The sequence below is a fragment of the Anopheles darlingi genome, chromosome 2 (assembly GCF_943734745.1).
Source record: "Anopheles darlingi chromosome 2, idAnoDarlMG_H_01, whole genome shotgun sequence".
Lineage (NCBI taxonomy): Eukaryota > Metazoa > Arthropoda > Insecta > Diptera > Culicidae > Anopheles > Anopheles darlingi.
In genome coordinates this window covers 34,427,075-34,446,109 of record NC_064874.1, presented here as the reverse complement: position 1 = coordinate 34,446,109, position 19,035 = coordinate 34,427,075, and the positions used below count along the sequence as shown (strand labels likewise).

The 19,035-nt window shown below is 49.0% G+C and overlaps 5 protein-coding genes across 6 annotated transcripts in view; 3 read left to right on the top strand and 2 right to left on the bottom strand.

The window, feature by feature from the left end:
• Positions 1–994: 994 nt before the first annotated feature.
• Positions 995–4,927, bottom strand: LOC125959108 (glutathione S-transferase D7). Its single transcript, XM_049691892.1, has 4 exons — positions 4,282–4,927; positions 3,530–3,742; positions 1,571–1,712; positions 995–1,472 (listed from the first exon to the last, which is right to left on the bottom strand). Exons 2-4 carry the CDS (start codon positions 3,727–3,729, stop codon positions 1,158–1,160), a joined length of 657 nt encoding a protein of 218 aa, XP_049547849.1. The 5' UTR covers positions 3,730–3,742; positions 4,282–4,927; the 3' UTR covers positions 995–1,157.
• Positions 4,928–9,245: 4,318 nt separating this feature from the next.
• LOC125949207 (glutathione S-transferase 1) lies at positions 9,246–13,794 on the top strand. 2 transcript variants are annotated; one of them, XM_049675989.1, is made up of 3 exons: positions 9,246–9,364; positions 9,475–9,647; positions 13,195–13,794. In XM_049675989.1, the coding sequence occupies exons 2-3, from the start codon at positions 9,513–9,515 to the stop codon at positions 13,687–13,689; spliced, it is 630 nt and encodes a 209-aa protein (XP_049531946.1). In that variant the 5' UTR covers positions 9,246–9,364; positions 9,475–9,512; the 3' UTR covers positions 13,690–13,794. The 2 variants fall into 2 exon arrangements, with proteins under 2 accessions (XP_049531946.1, XP_049531947.1); XM_049675990.1 differs by lacking the exon at positions 13,195–13,794 and adding an exon at positions 11,611–12,249.
• On the top strand, positions 12,433–13,122 carry LOC125949209 (glutathione S-transferase 1-like). Its single transcript, XM_049675992.1, has one exon. The coding sequence runs from the start codon at positions 12,498–12,500 to the stop codon at positions 12,960–12,962; it is 465 nt and encodes a 154-aa protein (XP_049531949.1). The 5' UTR covers positions 12,433–12,497; the 3' UTR covers positions 12,963–13,122.
• Positions 13,795–16,220: 2,426 nt separating the features above from the next.
• Positions 16,221–16,898, top strand: LOC125949208 (glutathione S-transferase 2-like). Its single transcript, XM_049675991.1, has 2 exons — positions 16,221–16,406; positions 16,560–16,898. The coding sequence occupies exons 1-2, from the start codon at positions 16,221–16,223 to the stop codon at positions 16,896–16,898; spliced, it is 525 nt and encodes a 174-aa protein (XP_049531948.1).
• Positions 16,899–16,974: 76 nt separating this feature from the next.
• Positions 16,975–19,035, bottom strand: part of LOC125949203 (cadherin-89D) — a 32,805-nt gene continuing 30,744 nt past the window's right edge. Inside the window, exons 7-10 of the mRNA XM_049675979.1 lie at positions 18,917–18,985; positions 18,637–18,840; positions 17,298–17,588; positions 16,975–17,224 (exon numbers count right to left, since the gene is read on the bottom strand). Of these exons, the coding sequence (XP_049531936.1) occupies positions 17,170–17,224; positions 17,298–17,588; positions 18,637–18,840; positions 18,917–18,985 (619 nt within the window). The 3' untranslated portion in view covers positions 16,975–17,169. The remainder of the gene's footprint in view (positions 17,225–17,297; positions 17,589–18,636; positions 18,841–18,916; positions 18,986–19,035) is intronic.

Sequence of the window (19,035 nt, the reverse complement as noted above, 5' to 3'; positions counted from 1 at the left end):
GTTTTCTACGGCAAAGATGGACACTGGTGGCCGGGCACCGAAAACTATCGCAATCGCATTTCAGCATCACATCAATCGTATGACCGGTGCAGCACACCGGGACAGGACACGACGGAGTGATAATATTTCTAATGGATTTCCCTGATGATCCTATAAGGACTGCCCAAGCCAGGCAGGTCCTCTCTCCGATGGCTTGGTCCGAGGACGAGAAGAGCGAGCTGCAGCACCATTTGATCCTTTCGTCTTCTCGCCTACTCTTCTTCGGTTGCCTTGTAACAGGAAAAAAGGTTGCGAAAAAGGTGATGCTGTCAGGGCAGGTAGCACCGGCAGGACTTACACACGGAACGGATAGTGTGTTGTCAGTGTTCGGGTGTCCTTTTTTCTGTTTTCTTTTCCTTTCCCCCTCGGTCAAATGGTTCACCTTCACCTGGATTGGACATGGTGAACCGATGCTTTCGCCTCCGCCTAAAGTGTCAAGTGTCTAATAGGGTGCAATATTGAGTCTCGGCGAGCGGAGGAAACCCAGGATAACCCTCTCCCGTGTCCGCAGTGAGGATCCAGGCCAGCTACCTGACTCGAGCTGCAAACATAGGCGAAGGCTCATTGCACTCCCACCCCTCCACTCTCGCACTCCGGGTCTCCGGGTGCGGTGCTAATGCGCAGGAAGTGGATTATCTTTTACGATTCCTACGGACACGAGGATAGGTCGTGTTGATTTTTGTGCTGTTGCTGTTTTGTTCCTAGGGCTTTTACTGTTGGGCCAAAAATGTTTTGAATTTCATCGTCGTCGTCGTCGCCGCTTCTCGCTGACCTTGCGAACGCTACGTAGGAGGAAAAAGGTTGTCCTTTCGGGGGCGGTTTTGTTTTGTTTTGTATCGTTTTTTTGGGCTGGAAAAAAATAAGAAACCACCTGAAACATAACGTTGAACGTTGTCGCCTGGGCCTGGCTCGCCTACTTGTTGCTTCCCAATTCTAATCTCTTGTAGCTCTTCGAAACGTTGCTCAGAATATCTTTATTTCGCTCCATTAGCCCCCGGGAGCGCGCGTCCGGGAATCATGGATACAATAAAAAAAAAACAAAGGAGGGGAACCGTGTTGATGGTCCAGTAAGGCTAAAACTCTATCTCTATCGGTCACTAGCGCGCTATTATCAGGTTCTACTGTTTCAGCTTCGAGCGAAACAGGGCGGCCAGTGTTTCCGCTCCGGTCACGTTGATGTCGTGGTAACCGTGCGGTTCCAGCTCGTCCTTGCACTTTTGCAGCCAGGCACGAACGCGCGGATAGGGTAGCAGGTCGAACTGGAACGCTTCGATCTGCGACACGGTGACGCACAGCGAAATGTCCGCTATCGTAAAGTGGTTCGCCGCGGACCATTGGTACGGTTTGAGCATTGCGTCGAACCACCCGAGCGCTTCGGCCAGCTTCGCCTTCTTTGTTTGGTCCAGGTGAGCGCCGAAGAAAATGGTCGGAAACTGTCGGATTGGGTGGAAAAAAAAAACAATCAGAAAGGAATGAATTAGTAACGTTGGGTTTTTTTTCGGGAGATCTAGACGAACAACTGAAGGCTTACATAGTAGTCTACAACTCGCTGATAAAGGGTGCCTAGGTCGAAGTGCAGTCGCTGATCGACGATCGCTCGCGAGCGGAAATCCTTGGGATAGAGACTTTCGTCCTTACCGTAAACCGACACCAGGTAGGACATTATTACGCGACTGAAACGAAAGCATCGGATGATTAGTAAGGCAATAATGCATTGAAAACAATAAACAAAATCGTGAAAAGATTAATTATAAACGCTGAGAAAAATACTATCTTTTTACCATTTTTAAATACGTGGTATGTGAATTTTGATGATTAAATTGAATTATAAACATATGAAGATATTGATGGCTCCCAAGAGCTCCTACATGTAGGTTCTCCTACATAACTCTGAAAAGCCTACCAGAGGTGGTATGGGAGCAGACTCTCCGTAACAGTGGTATATAACTTTTCTCCTTTTCACTAGTATCAAGGTGTTCTCCTAGGAAGCGAGGAGTTTTACTTCGATTCATACATTTTTAATCAAACCAATTTGTAGGAATGCAATTGTAGATCATATCATGCATATTGGTACTAAATAACTATTTATAGGTTCTTTAATATCTATTTTACTTGAACACGAAACGATTTAACTAAGACAGTCCCTAGGCTTGATGCAAAACTTAAGATCTTCTGTCAATCTGCTAAACTTGTTCATTATCCAAACGATAAACAATAATCTTATTCCACACAAGAGTAATCGCTTATTGAACACCAACAATTGAACAGTTTTAATATGTTTGCAGCTTATTTTTAATGTTATACAATATTACAACCGACATCATCATGAAATTGGCAAATTAATTTTCTTAAAAATTATAATGCCATCTAACATTCTATTCAGTCTTTACACAACCAAATGGACGGTTTATACACATTCTAGCCCCAACCGCTGGTTAATTGTCCCGTGTTGTGTTAAAATATCGCCAACGATTGTTGAGAAGCAGACTTAGAAATCAATTTCATTATTAACTCGCCCAACAATACCTTTCTGCCGACCGTGGACTGCGATTAAACGATATCAAATAAATTGACTTTCATCACGAAGACATCATTTTGATTGAATAGCTCAATAACCTCCCCTTCCAGATAACAGCCTCGAGCTAATCTATCGTTGCAAACTCGCGGACGAAGCTGCTCCTCTCTAATCAATAAGCCTTTCGTCCTTTTTCCACTGCAACCAACTCGAAAGAACGGCTCCAAAACATCAAATCACGCCAGTATCATCATACCATTCCTCACCATCCTCACCGGAAAATTATCGGTGAAAACGAATGAATGAAAAATGCTTCCCATTAATCATCATTTTCCGGCCACCGGAACGCAGCGAGCGAGCTCGAATTCTCGCCGCGCGGTATCATTGATTTCTCGTGCGGATAGGTTCCCACGATCCCACCGGTTCGTCCGTGCCATTTAACCCTGCAACCAACCAGAACTTCGATCACGTGCGTGAACTGAAGCATATAGACACTGGGCGTCGTCGACAACTGACACCGGCACTATCATCATCGAACACAGCGTAGCACCGACGACGACGACGAGCCAAAAGCCCTGATAAATCCAATCACTGTCCTTCAACCAGCCTGGAAGGAGTACGATTGGAACGAACATGAACAGGCCCCGAAAATCCTCATTTCCCGGGAACGGGCACCGCCTCGACCGCGTAAAGCTCACGCACAACTCGTGCGCGAACCGCGAACAATGCCGCGGTTCCCGGAGGCGCCCCTCAACTAAGGAGGCTCAGGTAAGGTACAGGTCGGACTCCCCAGGCAGGGTGTCAGCGCCAACCAGCGACGGACGCGGACACCAAAATCGATACCGGGAAGGTAAAATAGAACTTCGAAGGCAAGCAAACACGACCCTCACGGTAAGACACGACATCGACCAACAACAGCTACTCTCTCCGCTTGCTGCACCCTTGAAACGCACCCCCCACACCCCCATTCCTTACCTTTCCCACAGCACCAGCCCGTGGTCGTCCAGCGTCGGTATGCAGTGTTGCGGGTTCAGTTCGATAAAGTCCGGCTTCAGCTGTTCGCCTTCCAGCACGTTCAGCACCTTCAGGTCCAGCTCGACACCGATCATCTTCGCCAGCAGCAGCACCGATCGGCACGGTGGCGATGGTGGCAGATAGTACAGGACCGTGGTCATCGTGTGGCCGTGTCTAGCGAGCGGAGAAGAGGATATAAGAGAAAGTTTCCTGCAGCGAAACGCGGCGGAATTGGCGAACATATCCAAAAACCCCGCCTCTAATTACAGCCTCCCGTTACGAGCATTTCCTGCCCTGACACGGGCACACCAAGAACCAACCTTCAAGAATAGGGACTCTAACTGGACCACTTCGCCGGCTCTTGGTGGTTGTGGCTCGTTGAAGGATTAAATTAATGGCCAACGAGCAGCTGGTCACGCGCACGCACACACACACACACACACACACACACGCGTTCGTGCGACCTTGCTGATACCGGCCATGGCACTCAACGCTCTGGTTCTGGCCACCCCGAACACGCACTGCTAATCACCCAATTAACATTTCCGATTACCATTTCCTGGGCAGGGCCCTAGATCCAAGCAGCCTTTGCACGCAGCCACAGAACACAGAAGCACAAACGTAACCAGTTTATCAGCCAGGGACCAGGACACGTGTGTGTGTGTGTGTGCGTGATGCTGCTGCACGAGCCACCGTGGAGGATAGACACTTACTTGGAGAATTTGGATTGAATGACGGCGACACTTTCAATGCAGTTCCCCAGCTTGAAGGTGGGGGGCGTGCGTTGCAGTGAATCTCCCTGGGAGCTAGCTGGAGCCCCGAGGAGATGCACCGTGGCGCACGGCGACGTTTGGCGCACACCGCAACACCGCAACAACCACAACAATAGCACCACGGAACGGAACGGAATAACTATAAACCACCCTTCCGGGCGCACTCTCTCGCTCTCTCTATCGTTCGCTCAAGATTGCCGCGAGATTCAAAGCTGGTTCCGGAGCTGGAGAAGCATCACCTCGGTAGCTACTGGTATCCAGGGGACAGAACTACTGCAGCTACTATCACCGGTCACATCAGCAGCCGCCACTTGAAACTCACATACCGTGGAATGGGCGGGCACACTGAGCTGAATCACGGCAGAAGCCGAACAAATACGATACGCCCCTGGTTCCCTCGATCCTGCTGCTTTGCACAGCGCACACCGCAGTGGCAGGTCTCCGCGGTACCGGAGTCGAGGCTCGTCTTGCCCCGTACACACGCACTTTCGACCTGTGGAGACCGTTTGACTGTTTGATTCGCGTGTGCGCGACCGCGAATGTCCGCGCCCGGGACCGTGGATACCGTACGACTGATACAGCACAGAGTGCTGCTTCTGCTGCTGCTGCTGCTGCTGCTGCTGGACGTCCAGGGTGTCCCTCTACTATATCATGTGGCGTAACGGCAACGACAAAGTACGGCGAGTGTCGAGTATCGAGTGTTTGCGCTAGTAGTGTGTTTAGCTGTTTGTACTGTGATGGCTGTGCACGTGCACGTGCTGCAGTTCCGCGGTACATGAAGTGCTGCTGCTCGCGTTCCGGTCGGGAATCCAGGGCGACTATACCGACAACTCGGAAGGGACAGAATGAAGGGAAGGGAATAAAAAGGCTGGCGGAGGGAGAGGAAAGGTACGCGCGTTACTATGGAATGATGTTTTGTTATGGTACGCCAAGGTCTTCACGGTTGCCACGGGTCGTCGCCACGGCTTGGTCGGTCGGTCACGGTGCTCACGAGTCGGAGCTCGGTGGAGTCGCGAAACCGATTCGCCTGCACAACCCCCTTCCCCCACCCCGTGTCGTCATTGTGCCGGAGCGATGTCGTCATGGTTCGCGGATGACGGTGCCACGGTGTGCCCTGTCAGTGCCACGGTGTGGAAGGATGAAATGTTTATTGGCCATCAGAGAAGGCCCAGAAGCATGTGTTTGATCAAGAAGCTATCGCGTATCGGGTGCTTCGGATCGCTGCATCAATCAATCTTCAATCAATTAAAGTACTAATACCAATCGATTTGGATGTTTAGTGGCCGTCTGACTGTCTGGCTGGATGGTTGGCCGTGTGTGAGTGTGTGGTTGGATTAAATGACAGGAATTAAGTAGAGCATTTTCCGCCTGTTTTTCCTAGTTACTGCTGCTGCCTGTGGAATGCGCGTTTGGTGTTGTAGAAACAAAACAATGACTTTTGCGAGGCGGTAATTACCAGCGTCGCTAATGATAGCGTCATCGAGAGTACGCCGGGTGCACGCCAGAATGCAGTGGCACACCGCTTGGACCATTTGTTACGGAAATGGGCTCTTAGCAAGTCCAGAGTGGGTCGTTCGCGACTCACGCGATGCTGCGACCTTTGGGATTTCGGACTTTTGTCACGGAAAACCAAGAGAAGAGAGAATAAGGATATCGTGGTTATATCCTGAGCGCGACCGGAAGCGGTGTAGATCGCATGTGGGGCAGGAATAAATAAGTAAAAAATATATTAATTTCTGAAGGTATAGTAATTTTGTACCATTTTTCAGGGACTGTACCTTCAGAAACCATCTTCGAAACCCATCTGTAGTTGAAGTCACTCTTTTGTCCTTTTATTGTTCGTAATAATACTACGGCTTTCTCGTTCGCTCAGATAAGAAACTATTATTCGTCTGTGGGGTTACCATATGCGTTTTTAAAGCATATCTTTTATGTGATGATGCTTTAAGCACGTTGTGTAAACTGTTTCGATGAATCGAAGAAAGTTTTATTTTGAAATTGAAAGTTTTTTTTAATTTTAGACGCTGAGTTGCGAGTATAATAGCGGTGGAGACTAAAATTAAATTACATTGTTTGTTTAAGAAATATGTACAACTAGCATTTTTTAGAAAAATCATAAATAAGTTTTGAATATGGTATAATAAAAACCAAAATCATTACAACAAATAAAATAAAAATTCGATGAAAGGAATAAAGGGAAATGGAATGAAAATAGATGGAATAAAAAATATAATAAAATATAATATATGAAAATATAATAATGTGAAATATAAATCATGATTTGACCTTCTTTCTAAGTATTTGAAAATGATATTTACTTTAAATTTGAATTACTAATAATGCAGCATTACTTATGGAACAATAAAAAAAATTCACATCGTTTTTAATTTGAATTGAATTTAGTTTTCAGAAGCAACTCCTTAGTAGAATAAACAGTATGTTTTCTGAGACGGAAATTTTAAACCGCCCAGAAAATGAAATAAGAAAGAAAATTATCGATTCCCTATACCTTTCCTCACAAACCAGAATTGGTTGCGTGACACTCTAATCTACGAAGCATTGGAATATTTATGATTTTAAAAATTATTGATTAGCACCCATGCTAAGTGATTTCACTCACTTCACTCTACTGTAGCTTGATGTAGTAAGCACTTGAAATTGCTTTCAGTAACCTTTTCAACCTTGTCCCATACCGATTCTGATGGTGTGAGTAAACCACCACAATTTTGTTAGATGGGAAGGGGTGGCTCGGAATGCATTGTCATTTTGAACCTCTCGGCTAAGCCTGTCATTGTGGTTAGCACTTTGCTGGTTGAATGCATGCGAACGAAATCATTCTAGAAGTACATGATGAGATGGTTCTAGAATTCAATTTATGTACATTTCCATTTACGAAGATGCCAACTCCAACTGTCGTTCAATATTTAACATCATAGTGGATCAACGCTTGATTGAAGCCATCAGTTAGAACAGTGTTCTGATGCAAATAAATGGTCAGCAAACGTTCAGTTTTTTGTGTTAATTCGTTCATTATATTGCGAGACAAGCGATAAGGCCAATAGATTGGGATTAATCATCTCTACTCGATGCTTGGTTTTTTTTTTTTTTCTAATTGCCTTTTCGTATAATTGGTCTACGTCTGTAACATCGATTCGATTAAAGTCTCTTAAAAAAGCCATAAATCGTAAAAGATGAACGCTGGTAAAATATTTCCTTTCGCGTACATTTCGATCAGAGTTATGTTCAGCTTTCGTGTTGGTCGGCGATGCTTCTAGAACAGTACGCGAACTGGAGTGTAATGGCGAAAAAAACACACAATATTGCTTAATCATCGGCATACGTGTACGCGCGTCATGGCGGAATTCCTTCTACAAATCAAGGGTTATGTGGTAAGCTGCGCCACGCACGAAGAAGAACGCTGATTCATGCTGGAGGCTGCACCACATCGCGACCTCATTTTCCGCCACCATTTGCAGCTTTCGACTGCATTATTTTAATGATATTGATGATATAGATTCCAATATCACACTACACACGATACACATGACGAATAATTAATCAAGTGCAAATACTGTTGGTTCCTGTTGTCCACCAGCGGGTACCGCGACACCCGCGATATAACTCATAACAGTTCCTCTAACCAGCAAAGCAAAGGCAACAGCCCGTCGTGCTCTACTTCCCAAAGCAGTCACATCGTTTACCGCGGTATGCGTGGCCATGGTACTCAGCAGCCGTACCTTACAGTACCCCAGGTCAATCCAGGTCAACGCGATCGATTAGCGGGCCACTAAGTTGCGCTTAGTGGGCCCCGTTAGCTAGGTCAGGCCAACAGCCTATCCTTATCGCGGTCAAACTTGCGTCAGGTCGGGTCGATTTTCGGTTCACTAGTCATCAGCACGCCACTGGCCGCGACTTGCCTCGATGCGTTGGACAAGTGAAATCGAATCTTGTGGTCGCAGGTTGGCAAGGTCGTATGGGTTGACCCTTTGTCGAACCACTATGACGAATTTGACAGTTTTTTCTGTCTAGAAAATTCCATGCTTCCGTGTCCATCAAACCATGGACGTTCGTTTGTGGCGTGGCTACGGAAAAGTAACAAAATATTTGAAACTAAAACCGTTCGCATCAACAACCGAAAACTAACCGGCAACAGCGCTTGCAGCAGCAGCAGCAGCAGCAGCAGCAGCAGCAACATCCAACAGGTTATGTGAGCTAACCACCGGCGATGACTTTCAATTTTTGTCTCTTCAATGTCGGGTGTTTTTTGTTACGCCGGTTGAGACGAATGTTTTACGGCTCGAAACTTCGGTGATCGGTGCTTGGGGAGCGCAACAGCAGCTGCTGGCGGAGTCGAAAAGTCGGGTGGGGGGACCGGCGAAAGCCGGCAAACGCCTACCGAACGCACATCATGCCGCAGATGCTTTTGCTTCGGGAGACGCGATGCGATCGTCGACTTCAAGATTTGGTGGTACTGGATGGATCCCCCTCACGAACACATACGCGCAAAAAAATAGCTAGCGGCTTTTCGCAGTCTGTTTGTTGGAGACAATTTGTTCCATCTTCTTTTTCATGTTCATATCCTGGTCTTATCGCAAAGGTGTGGCTGACTTTTGTTTAATTTGGCACAAAAAAAAAACCTGCACTTCACTTTGCCAGTGGTGTGGTGACAATTGTTCGATAAGACCGAAGAACAAACTACATCCATCGTTCGTTCGTTTGCGTTTCCGTCGAGATACGGCGTGTTTGGCTGTGTGTAGGAGCAACGTACTCCCCGGTCGCCAGTCCCCCCTCGAGGCGGACGAACCGGGCAGGGAGGGAAGGGAGTCGCTTTCGTACGCCGATGAAACCAACACCGTCGTACGCGAATGATGATGCCGGCTCCAACTGGTATATCTCGCTCGGCACGCCAGACGCCGGCGTCACTTTTTCTCAACTCTTCGTTGGTAGCGGATCGTAGCAACCCTCGTGTCGTTAGCCGTCCTCAGTGTTCAGTGCTAAAAAACTGTGTATTGAGTGTTCCGTGGTAAGTGTGGGACGAGGTGCCCCCCCCTAGGTGGGCCTAGCTGGCGCTGCGTGGTAACTAATTTGCGGTCCCCACCCTCTGGTGACAATTTTTCGTCTCGTCTCGTCTAGATAACTGCAAGTAGAAAAAAAAAACAACCAACGCGAAGATGGATTTCTACTACTTGCCCGGATCGGCACCGTGCCGTGCTGTGCAGATGACGGCCGCTGCCGTTGGCGTCGAGCTGAACCTGAAGCTGACCAACCTGATGGCCGGTGAGCACATGAAGCCCGAGTTCCTGAAGGTGAGTCCGTTTCCATCTTTTCCTTTTCCGTTGGTGTACCGTGGCGTTACCCTCTCCGTTTGCCTGCCGTGTTCATGTCCATGGTTACTGGTGTGCCCGTTTGTATCATGTGTGTGTGACGTGTCCCATTCCGTGTTGCTCGCTGTGCTCCAAGCCTGCCTGCCTCCCTCGAAAAATCATCCCCCCTCCTTCCTCTCACTCCATCTCACACACCATCTCTCACGGGACTTCAGAAGAAACAGACAAGAAAAATCGACAAAAATTGAACGGTAGGTGGTGAAAAGGGTTGGAGGAAATGCTGGCGTCGGTCTGCCAGCGAGATGGCGTCCGGCTGGGTGACGCCAAGCGCGTTACCCGGCGTCGATTCGATTCGGGGCCGGCCATTTCGAAGCAAATCGAATCCCCATCGCCATCTTGGATGCGAGTGCCCGGTTCCAGTCGTTGGCTCTTTTGGCAAACTGCTGACGAACGGGACGACGACGGTTTTTTCGGGGCAAATGCATGCTACGATCTTTCTTGTGCCGATGACAAGCACATTTGCATGCGATGCACGCATACTTGGATCCATCCGCTCCATCCGCTCATTTCATACTTTTCGCAACGCAACATGCGATTGGATCGTTGATCGCGATGATCATACTCTCACGCACACACGCATTCGCATGCGTTCAATTGGGCTTAAATAACGCTAACTACTGCCGGCTACACTGACGATTGTTGTGTGATTTGCGTGGGATACGGGCACCCTCCCACCCCCTCCACCCCCCGCCTTCCCCCCATAGCTTAATCCGCAACACACCATCCCGACGCTGGTCGACGAAACCGGATTCGTGCTGTGGGAGTCACGGGCCATCCAGATCTATCTCGTCGAGCGGTACTGCAAAGATGCGTCGATCGCGGACCGCCTTTACCCGAGCGATCCCCAGCGCCGTGCCATCGTCCACCAGCGGCTGTTCTTCGATGTGGCGGTCCTGTACCAGCGCTTCGCCGAGTACTACTATCCGCAGATTTTCGGCAAAAAGCTGCCGGCGGATGCGGACCGATTGCGGTCCATGGAGCAGGGGCTCGGGTTTTTGGACGCGTTTCTCGAGGGTGAACGGTATGTGGCCGGTGGAGAGGATTTCACGATTGCGGATCTGAGCATCTTGGCCTCGATCGCTACGTACGAGGTGGCCGGATACGATCTGTGCCAGTACGTGAACGTGCACCGGTGGTACGAACACATGAAAACCGTTGCACCGGCCGCTGATAAGAACGCCGAAGGGGCGCAAGTTTTCGGGCTGTACTTTAACAAAAAATAATCTCCCCACACGCCTCCCCCCGAGAATGCACTCACATCATATGATCCCGCCCCATGATCCTCCCCAGCACTGCTGCCTCCATTTTCATTTTATGTCTTCTGGCAGATCATTAACAGAAAGAGGAACCAAGTTCATTGCTACTTGTGCGTTATCTCTACGTCCGTCTAGGGCGTGGATCGATGCTCGATGCTGGAATGTTGTTCCGTTTGAAATTATTCGCCTCCCACTCCGATCCACCCTCTCCAGCACTCTCCCCATCTCCATCCCCATCGAGCAACACTTTACTATAACAGGAAGAACGTTGATAGTTCTTCCTGTTATCATCTTTCGGAATGCTTCCTTCCCTGCTGATTCGCATTCGCTCGAAGCATGCTTCTCTCTTCTAAACGATCACCGAGACACTTCTCATCTCGGCTCTTGAACTCTCTGTATTTAGTTTTGTGTTTTTGTGTTTTCAAAATTTCCCCCCCAAAAAAAAATTATTCCCCTTAATTAACACATTTCCGTTTCCACCGATTTTTTTGGCTTATCATTTCGGTCGTGTACCTTTGTCTTCCCCCCCTCTATTCTTTCCCTACCACTCCGTCGATCCTTCTGAATCCCGATCTTCGATCCTCCTCCACTTCCACCTCCTCCTGCATGTGGCGTGCCGTTTGCTGTAGGTAAACCCGCAACACTGCATCCCGACGCTGGTCGACAATGGGTTCGCGCTGTGGGAGTCGCGCGCGATCTGCACCTATCTGGTGGAGAAGTACGGCAAGGACGAGCAGCTGTACCCGAAGGAGCCGCAAAAGCGGGCGGTCGTCAATCAGCGCCTCTACTTCGACATGGGGACGCTGTACCAGCGGTTCGCCGATTACTACTACCCGCAGATCTTCGCCAAACAGCCGGCCAACGCGGAGAACGAGAAGAAGATGAAGGATGCGGTCGATTTCCTCAACACCTTCCTCGACGGCCAGAAGTACGTCGCCGGTGATCATCTCACCGTGGCCGATCTGAGCATCCTCGCGACCGTGTCCACCTACGATGTGGCCGGTTTCGAGCTGGCCAAGTACCCGAACGTACAGAAGTGGTACGACAGCATCCGCAAGGAGGCACCCGGTGCCGCCATTAACGAGGCCGGCATCGAGGAGTTCAAGAAGTACTTCGAGAAGTGAAGGAGAGAGAGAGAGAGAGACGGTCACGCAGCACCCTGGCCTCTGGTAGCGCTGTTGAGGTGTCCCGATTGTGACCGGTCGATTGTTTTCCCCCCTTTTTTTATTGTTTTTGCGTGTGTGTTTTTGTAAGGTAACAATAAACCTCTCCTCTACCATTTGTTTTGTTTAACAAACACGCGTTCAGCACGATTTTTTTCTTTCCGTCGCTCGAACGACGTTTGATCTGCATGATCGCCGTCGATCAATTGGTGGATAGATGAAACTAATCAGATTTTCAATGTGTCCCCGGGGTGTGAGCGGGGCTTATTGGGTGGCAAAGCTAGCTCAATCCGCAGCACTGCGTTCCGACACTGGTGGACAATGGGTTCGCCCTGTGGGAATCCCGGGCCATCATGTGCTACTTGGTAGAGAAGTATGGAGCGCAACAACACGAGACGCTCTACCCAAGGGATGATCCTCAGCGGCAGGCCGTCATCAACCAGCGGCTCTACTTCGACATGGGCACCCTTTACCAGCGCTTCGGGGACTATTACTATCCGCAGATCTTTGAAGGTGCACCGGCCTGCGAGGAAAACTACAGGAAGATCGCTGAGGCACTCGACTTCCTGGAGCTCTTTCTCGCCGCAAACGGGGAGGGGGGCTGCCGCCGGTACGTGGCCGGTGGTGACTGTCTAACGCTGGCGGACATTAGCATCTACGCAACGCTCACGACGTTCGAGGTGGCCGGTTACAAGTTTGAGAGCTACTCGAACGTGTCCGCGTGGTACAAACGTATGGCGGACAGCATTCCGGGGGCCGCAACAAACCGGACCTGGGCGGAGGCGGCCAGACCGTTCTTCGAGAAAGTGAAACATTAACGTGATATATATGACAGACAATGACACATCATGGACGGAGCGATGGACCTAGGGGCAAAAGAGAGACGCAAGACGGAAATAAAGGCAGCCCGACTGCCAGCAAATGGTAGTTTGTTGATCGAGAGTCGATTTACGAGTCACTGATCGTGTGCGTGTGTCCGTGTGTGTGGGACGTGCGTGGTTGCGCACAACGGTATCACACTTTGCATCTCCATTTTTCGCATTTCCACAGCTCAACCCACAACACACCATCCCGACGCTGGTCGACAATGGGTTCCCTATGTGGGAGTCACGCGCCATCCAGATCTATCTGGTCGAGAAGTACGGCAAGGACGATAAGCTGTACCCGAAGGATCCGCAGAAGCGCGCCGTCGTGAACCAGCGGCTGTTCTTCGATATGGGCACACTGTACCAGCGCTTCGGTGATTACTGGTATCCGCAGATCTTTGCCAAGCAGCCGGCCAACCCGGAGGCCAAGAAGAAGATGGAGGAAGCCGTCGGTTTCTTCAACACGTTCCTCGAGGGCCATGAATATGCGGCCGGTAGTGATCTGACGATCGCCGATCTGAGTCTGGCCGCGTCGATCGCCACCTACGAGGTGGCCGGTTTCGATTTCACGCCCTACCCGAACGTGCAGGCCTGGCTGGCCCGCTGCAAAGCCAACGCACCCGGATACGCTCTCAACCAGGCCGGTGCGGACGAGTTTAAGGCCAAGTTCCTGTCGTAAGCCGTGTTCTCGTGTTCGCGATCGCGAAGCGACTCCCCGCGAAGGGCTCGGGCTGGGATCGAGCAACATAGAAATACATCACGATCTGCCTACATTTAACCAGTACATTCCGTGTTGGTGTTTTTTTTGCCTTTCTCTTGCTGTTTGCCATGCTGTGTCCATTCGTTCGTGGGTTGTCTTGCCAGGTGCCAGGCGGCGGGGGATTGGAATGCGCTAGAAGGCGACAGCGTAATGGCGAAACGTCGTCGGCAGCAAAGCTATGCGATACAAATAATTGACTCCCTCTCCATTCCGTACCTCCCCACGCTCAACCTATTCGAGCGGAATTCCGGTTTTATCCGTCCCCTTTCCGTCGTCAAGAACGCGATTCAGTTGGTCAGCATACGGCTGCGTAAGTCATGGCGCGTTCATTCATGTCTTGGTAGCGGGAATTTCATAATACTTGCAACCTAAATTATCTGTTCCAATTATCGGAATGTTTATTAATAGATTGATGTGTAATGAATGGATTTTACAGACCCGAATGAAGGGATTTTAATGAATAGCCGTGGCCACACGGGGCGAAAATTTGCGCGCAAATTTGCACATTAATGCCAAAATGTTTTCGCTTCGTGTGGCAGGGGTAAAAACCCGAAAATTTATGCCGAAATGTCAAAAGCCGTGGCCACACGGGGCGAAAACTCTAGCGCAAACCAAGGTACTTTAAAAAGACAGGTAGCTTCTTAACCGCTTTGACAGGTCACCATTTTGAATTTGTTTGACATTCATAGCAGGGCGCTTTTATCAACAAAACCACGTGAGTTTCAAGAAGAAGAAGAAGAAGAAGATGTGGGCAAGTTTGGTGGTTTTATCAGGGAAAGTACCTGATTTCACTCCTTTTCGAATGTTTAAATGATTCATCTCTCTATTTAAGATCATTCGAGCGACCGAGTTGTGTTTTACAGCGAGTGAGCACGGTCCAGGAACGCTAGCTAGCTCTTGTTCTAGGCCGGGTGGCAAGACCTACGGACCGATACCATATTGAAACACTAGGAAGAATTTTGAGAATATTTGCATAAACTTCAACTTTCGTGCCACTTTTGTGCATTTTAACTGTCGTAATACCACGGAAAAGCGAAAACAGCTCCGAAAAGAGCGTTCCCGAAGTAAACATCCCACCATCCCCTGAATGTCAAACTCTGAAGTTTTTTCTAAAATACGATCGAGGATTTGTTCTGGATAAAGCTACCTGTCTTTTTAAAGTACCTTGGCGCAAACGAAAAAATTAATGCCAAAACTTTTGCGCTTCGATATGTTTACATGGCCGGGTTGAGGAAATTAAAATCGTTTTTTTGAAGAAAAGGATTGAATACACTAGCAATGATCACTCACTGTCGATGTAAACCACAAAAAGAACATATTGTGAGCCCTACCGTTTGCAAAAAGCTTTTACGCTAGGTTTTACGCTCCACGGACCAATAATCGTTTGACAGCATGTAAACGGCAAGCGAAACCGTTTTGGCATTAATTTTTTCGTTTGCGCTAGAGTTTTCGCCCCGTGTGGCCACGGCTAAACGTATTGTTTTCATCTGTGTTTTGGCCGCTGAAGTTGATTTCCGAATAAATTTTGCAGTTTTTAACGATTTTGTTGCTGTTGCTGTTATATTTATATTAAAAATGCAAAAACAATACGAAAAGAACCTACATTTTTGTAAATAAAGCGTTCGATAGCGTCAAGGGTTCAGCGAAAAAGTCCGCGGACGTATAAAAGTTTGACAGCGTGTAAGGGTTAAGCGAAACCGTTTTGGCATTAATTTTTTCGTTTGCGCTAGAGTTTTCGCCCCGTGTGGCCACGGCTAATGGCCTCTATAACTATCAACTTTTATAAAATGCTGCTTGTTAAAGCTACTAGAGAAAGGTAGGTTGCAAATTTACCATCTTTAACTACAGAACCATAGTACTAGAATCAATTAAGCACTATTAATTCACTATTTAGGTAAATCGAACGAAAAAAAAACTCCCGGGTGTTTAGGAGCTAAAAGCCGTTACAAAATGAGGCCTCAATTTAAAAGAGGAGGTTGTGAGAAAAAAGGGTGTGCACTCGTGAGCAGCACAGCTAAACTCGTGAGAAAAAGAGTGGCTGTTTCAACTCAGTGTGCTTTGCAACTTTTCACTGACTTCGGTTGAAAAATTTCGTGCAATATTTCATCGCAAATATTCGGCTTGAATTTTTGCTGACTTGAAGTTAAATTTAAACGTCAACCGTCAACCGTCAACCATTGCTACGTTCCGTGGGTTTTGGGGGGGGTGGAGGGGGGTTTGAGTGCAGCCCCGGCTCCGTAAAAACACGCTTGGTTGCGACTACTACAGAAGAAACCCATCGATCCAGGACGAGCGTGAGAAGTGTTCATGTCGCAGGCAAACTTTTTACGCTGTGTAGATTCAGCCTAAGACCTGTTATCGCGCGCGACTCTCTGAGCGGTGCGATTCGTATAAAAATGCAGCCTCTCCAACGGTGCTGCAACAGTGCAACACTACACCTTGCAACGAGGATGCTGGATCTGTACTATCTCCCCGGATCATCACCGTGCCGTGCGGTACAGATGGTGGCCGCCGCCCTGAACGTTCCGCTAAACCTCAAGTTCCTCAACCTTATGGCAGGTGAACACCGGAAACCGGAGTACGTCCAATTAAACCCACAGCGTTCCATCCCGACGCTCGTCGACTGTGACCGGACGGTGGTAACCGAATCGAGAGCCATCCTAATGTATCTGTGCGATCGTTACGGTGAGAAAGATGAGGAGGAGGAGGAGAAAGACACAGAAGCCAGTGAACCTCGAAGTTGCTCGTGGTACCCCCGGGATGTGCAGCAACGTGCTATCGTCAACCAGCGGCTGTTCTTCGATGCATGCGTCCTCTATCCACGTTTTACCGATCTCTACCATCCGGTGGTGTTTGGTGGTGCAACACCAGAACCGAAGAAGGTGGCCGCATTCGAAGGTGCCCTCGCGGTTCTGGATACATTCCTCGGTCAGAGTGCATTCGTAGCTGGAGCTCGTATGACGATCGCCGACATAAGCCTGTTTGCAACGCTGGCCACAGCCTGTGCCCTCCGGTTCCAGCTCAACCCGTTCGCGAATGTCCACCGTTGGTACGGTGCGATGCTGGAACACTGTCCCGGTGCCGCATTGAACGTTGCCGGAGCGAAGGACTTTTGCTCGTACAAATAAAACAAACCGGGAGTCGGTAAAAAAAAAGTCGACAAATCGACGCGGGTCGAGTCTTATATATTTACACAGTCTTCACGTGGTCGCCACCATTATCGTGGCGGCCTTGTATCTCCTAATCTCCTAACGGCTACACTTAACGACTAATCAACAATCGTACATCATCATTCGCTGATCGCGGCTAGCTCTCCGGTGCACCAGCAGTAGCAGCAGCACCCTTATGGTTAAACTGTACAGTGTAGTAGGTCCTCCCGGCTGGAGGGTTCCCCGATTGTCATAGGCTCGTGTTCGATGTGAGCGAATCCTTCAGCGAATCCTCGTAGCTATCGCTGCGAATGGGAATGGCAAAAGGAGAGATATTAGTGGCACAACCCGTGGATAGTCGTGTCATCTGACGCTTACCTATTGTTACCCTCGTTGCTATGCTCGGGCACGGTCGCCTCGGTGCTAATGTTGGTCACGAACTGGCGGTGGAAGTTGGGATGAAAGATGGAGCTCTTCAGATCGGATCGATTGATGACGGGCTGAATATCGGCACCGGTGATCGCTCGCGCCGTGTTGCCACCGGTCGTATTGCCAATCCTCGAGCCATTACCATGACGTCCTCGGACGTCTTCGGCGGATGTGTTACTGCTGCCGCCGCCACCACCGCCACCACCAGCGCCACCAACACCTGTGGCCAGTGGTATCAGGCTGCACGACGGAGGGAGAGCGTCCAGTAGTAGGATAGGAGGAGTTAGAGAGGAGCGTTAGAGCGAGAGAACGATTTCCAAGGCGGCGGTCCCGAAGGTGCCGAAAAGGTGATCCCTTAGCGTCACCATCCCGGCATGGTCCGGCCGATCGACCGTGTTATCAGTTATCAGGAGTGCGGCTTTTGTAATTTCAAATTGTATGTACAAGTGGGGGCAGGGTTTATTCCAACAACAAAACAAAAAAAAAGGATGCATACACAAGAGTGCACACGAGTCAGCGCGATAGCCCGTGAGCCACTACAATGGATGCGATTATGAGTAAGTGAGTCGCGAATGGCTGATAAACTGCGAATTGAGCCGCGGTGTTTGAATTTTCCTTTTTTCTGGCTCGAATTCGGAGATGTTTGAAATGGAATGGTTGAATGGCAAATGATTATGATGTTATGAGGATCATGTTATGAGAGTCAAGAAAGCAAACGAAGGTGAGGTGTGGATGATCAGTAACGAGTGTATCTGTTGATGAAATGATGATGATGATGATGATGTGCAAAAAGAAAAAAGAGAACAAGATACGCCAACAAATAAACATATGATGGTGCTGGTTGGTGGTGGTTATGAGCCCTGTTACAAGAGTATTGTCTGACACACAAGACCGCCATACTCGATCACTCTTAGCAGCTCCGTAGAGAACTAATGTATGGATTATTAATGAAGAACAAAAAACTCTAACGAGTCTCATGGACTCAATCTGTATGGAGAAGGACAGTGAGTCTCTGAAACTCACTAGAGATTTGAACACATTTTTCATTTTCATCGCAGTCACCATTGGTATTTCATTCCTTAGTTCAAACCACGACTACTGAGTTTTTTTTGCGACTCGAGTAAAGCAGTATTGTCTGCCAGCCAAGACTCAAGTAATAGAGCCCTGCTGATTGTATGATGCGTAATGTAAATGCATGCATGAGTCCCTGCTACTACTACTACACACACTGCTGAACTGCTGACCACTACTACACGGGAAAAAGTCTTGCCTGTAACCCCCAACTTACCGCCGGTAACGGGCGCACGCAATACAAAGAGCGGTGGCAGTACCACCGGCAAAGATCAACCCTCCGATCACGACCGTGGCCAGCTCGATGCCCTTCATGCCCGCATCAAACGAGTGCGGTTCGATGGCGTTGATCGCGAGCTCCGTTAGCTCGATGATTGGCAGGTTCGGCTTCAGGTTCGACATATCCAACCGGGCCAGCGATCTGGAGTGGAGTGGAAGCAAGAAGATGGTTGGTCAAGAACCAACGTCAACGCTACTTGCCGATGCGTGCGACTTACCGCTGCAGTTCCGACATCTCGACCAGTCCGTTCGTTTTACGGTCGATCGCATACAGGTACAGATTGGTGCTGGAACGAACAGAGAACAAGAGAGATCCGTGGTTGGTTTATGTCGACTG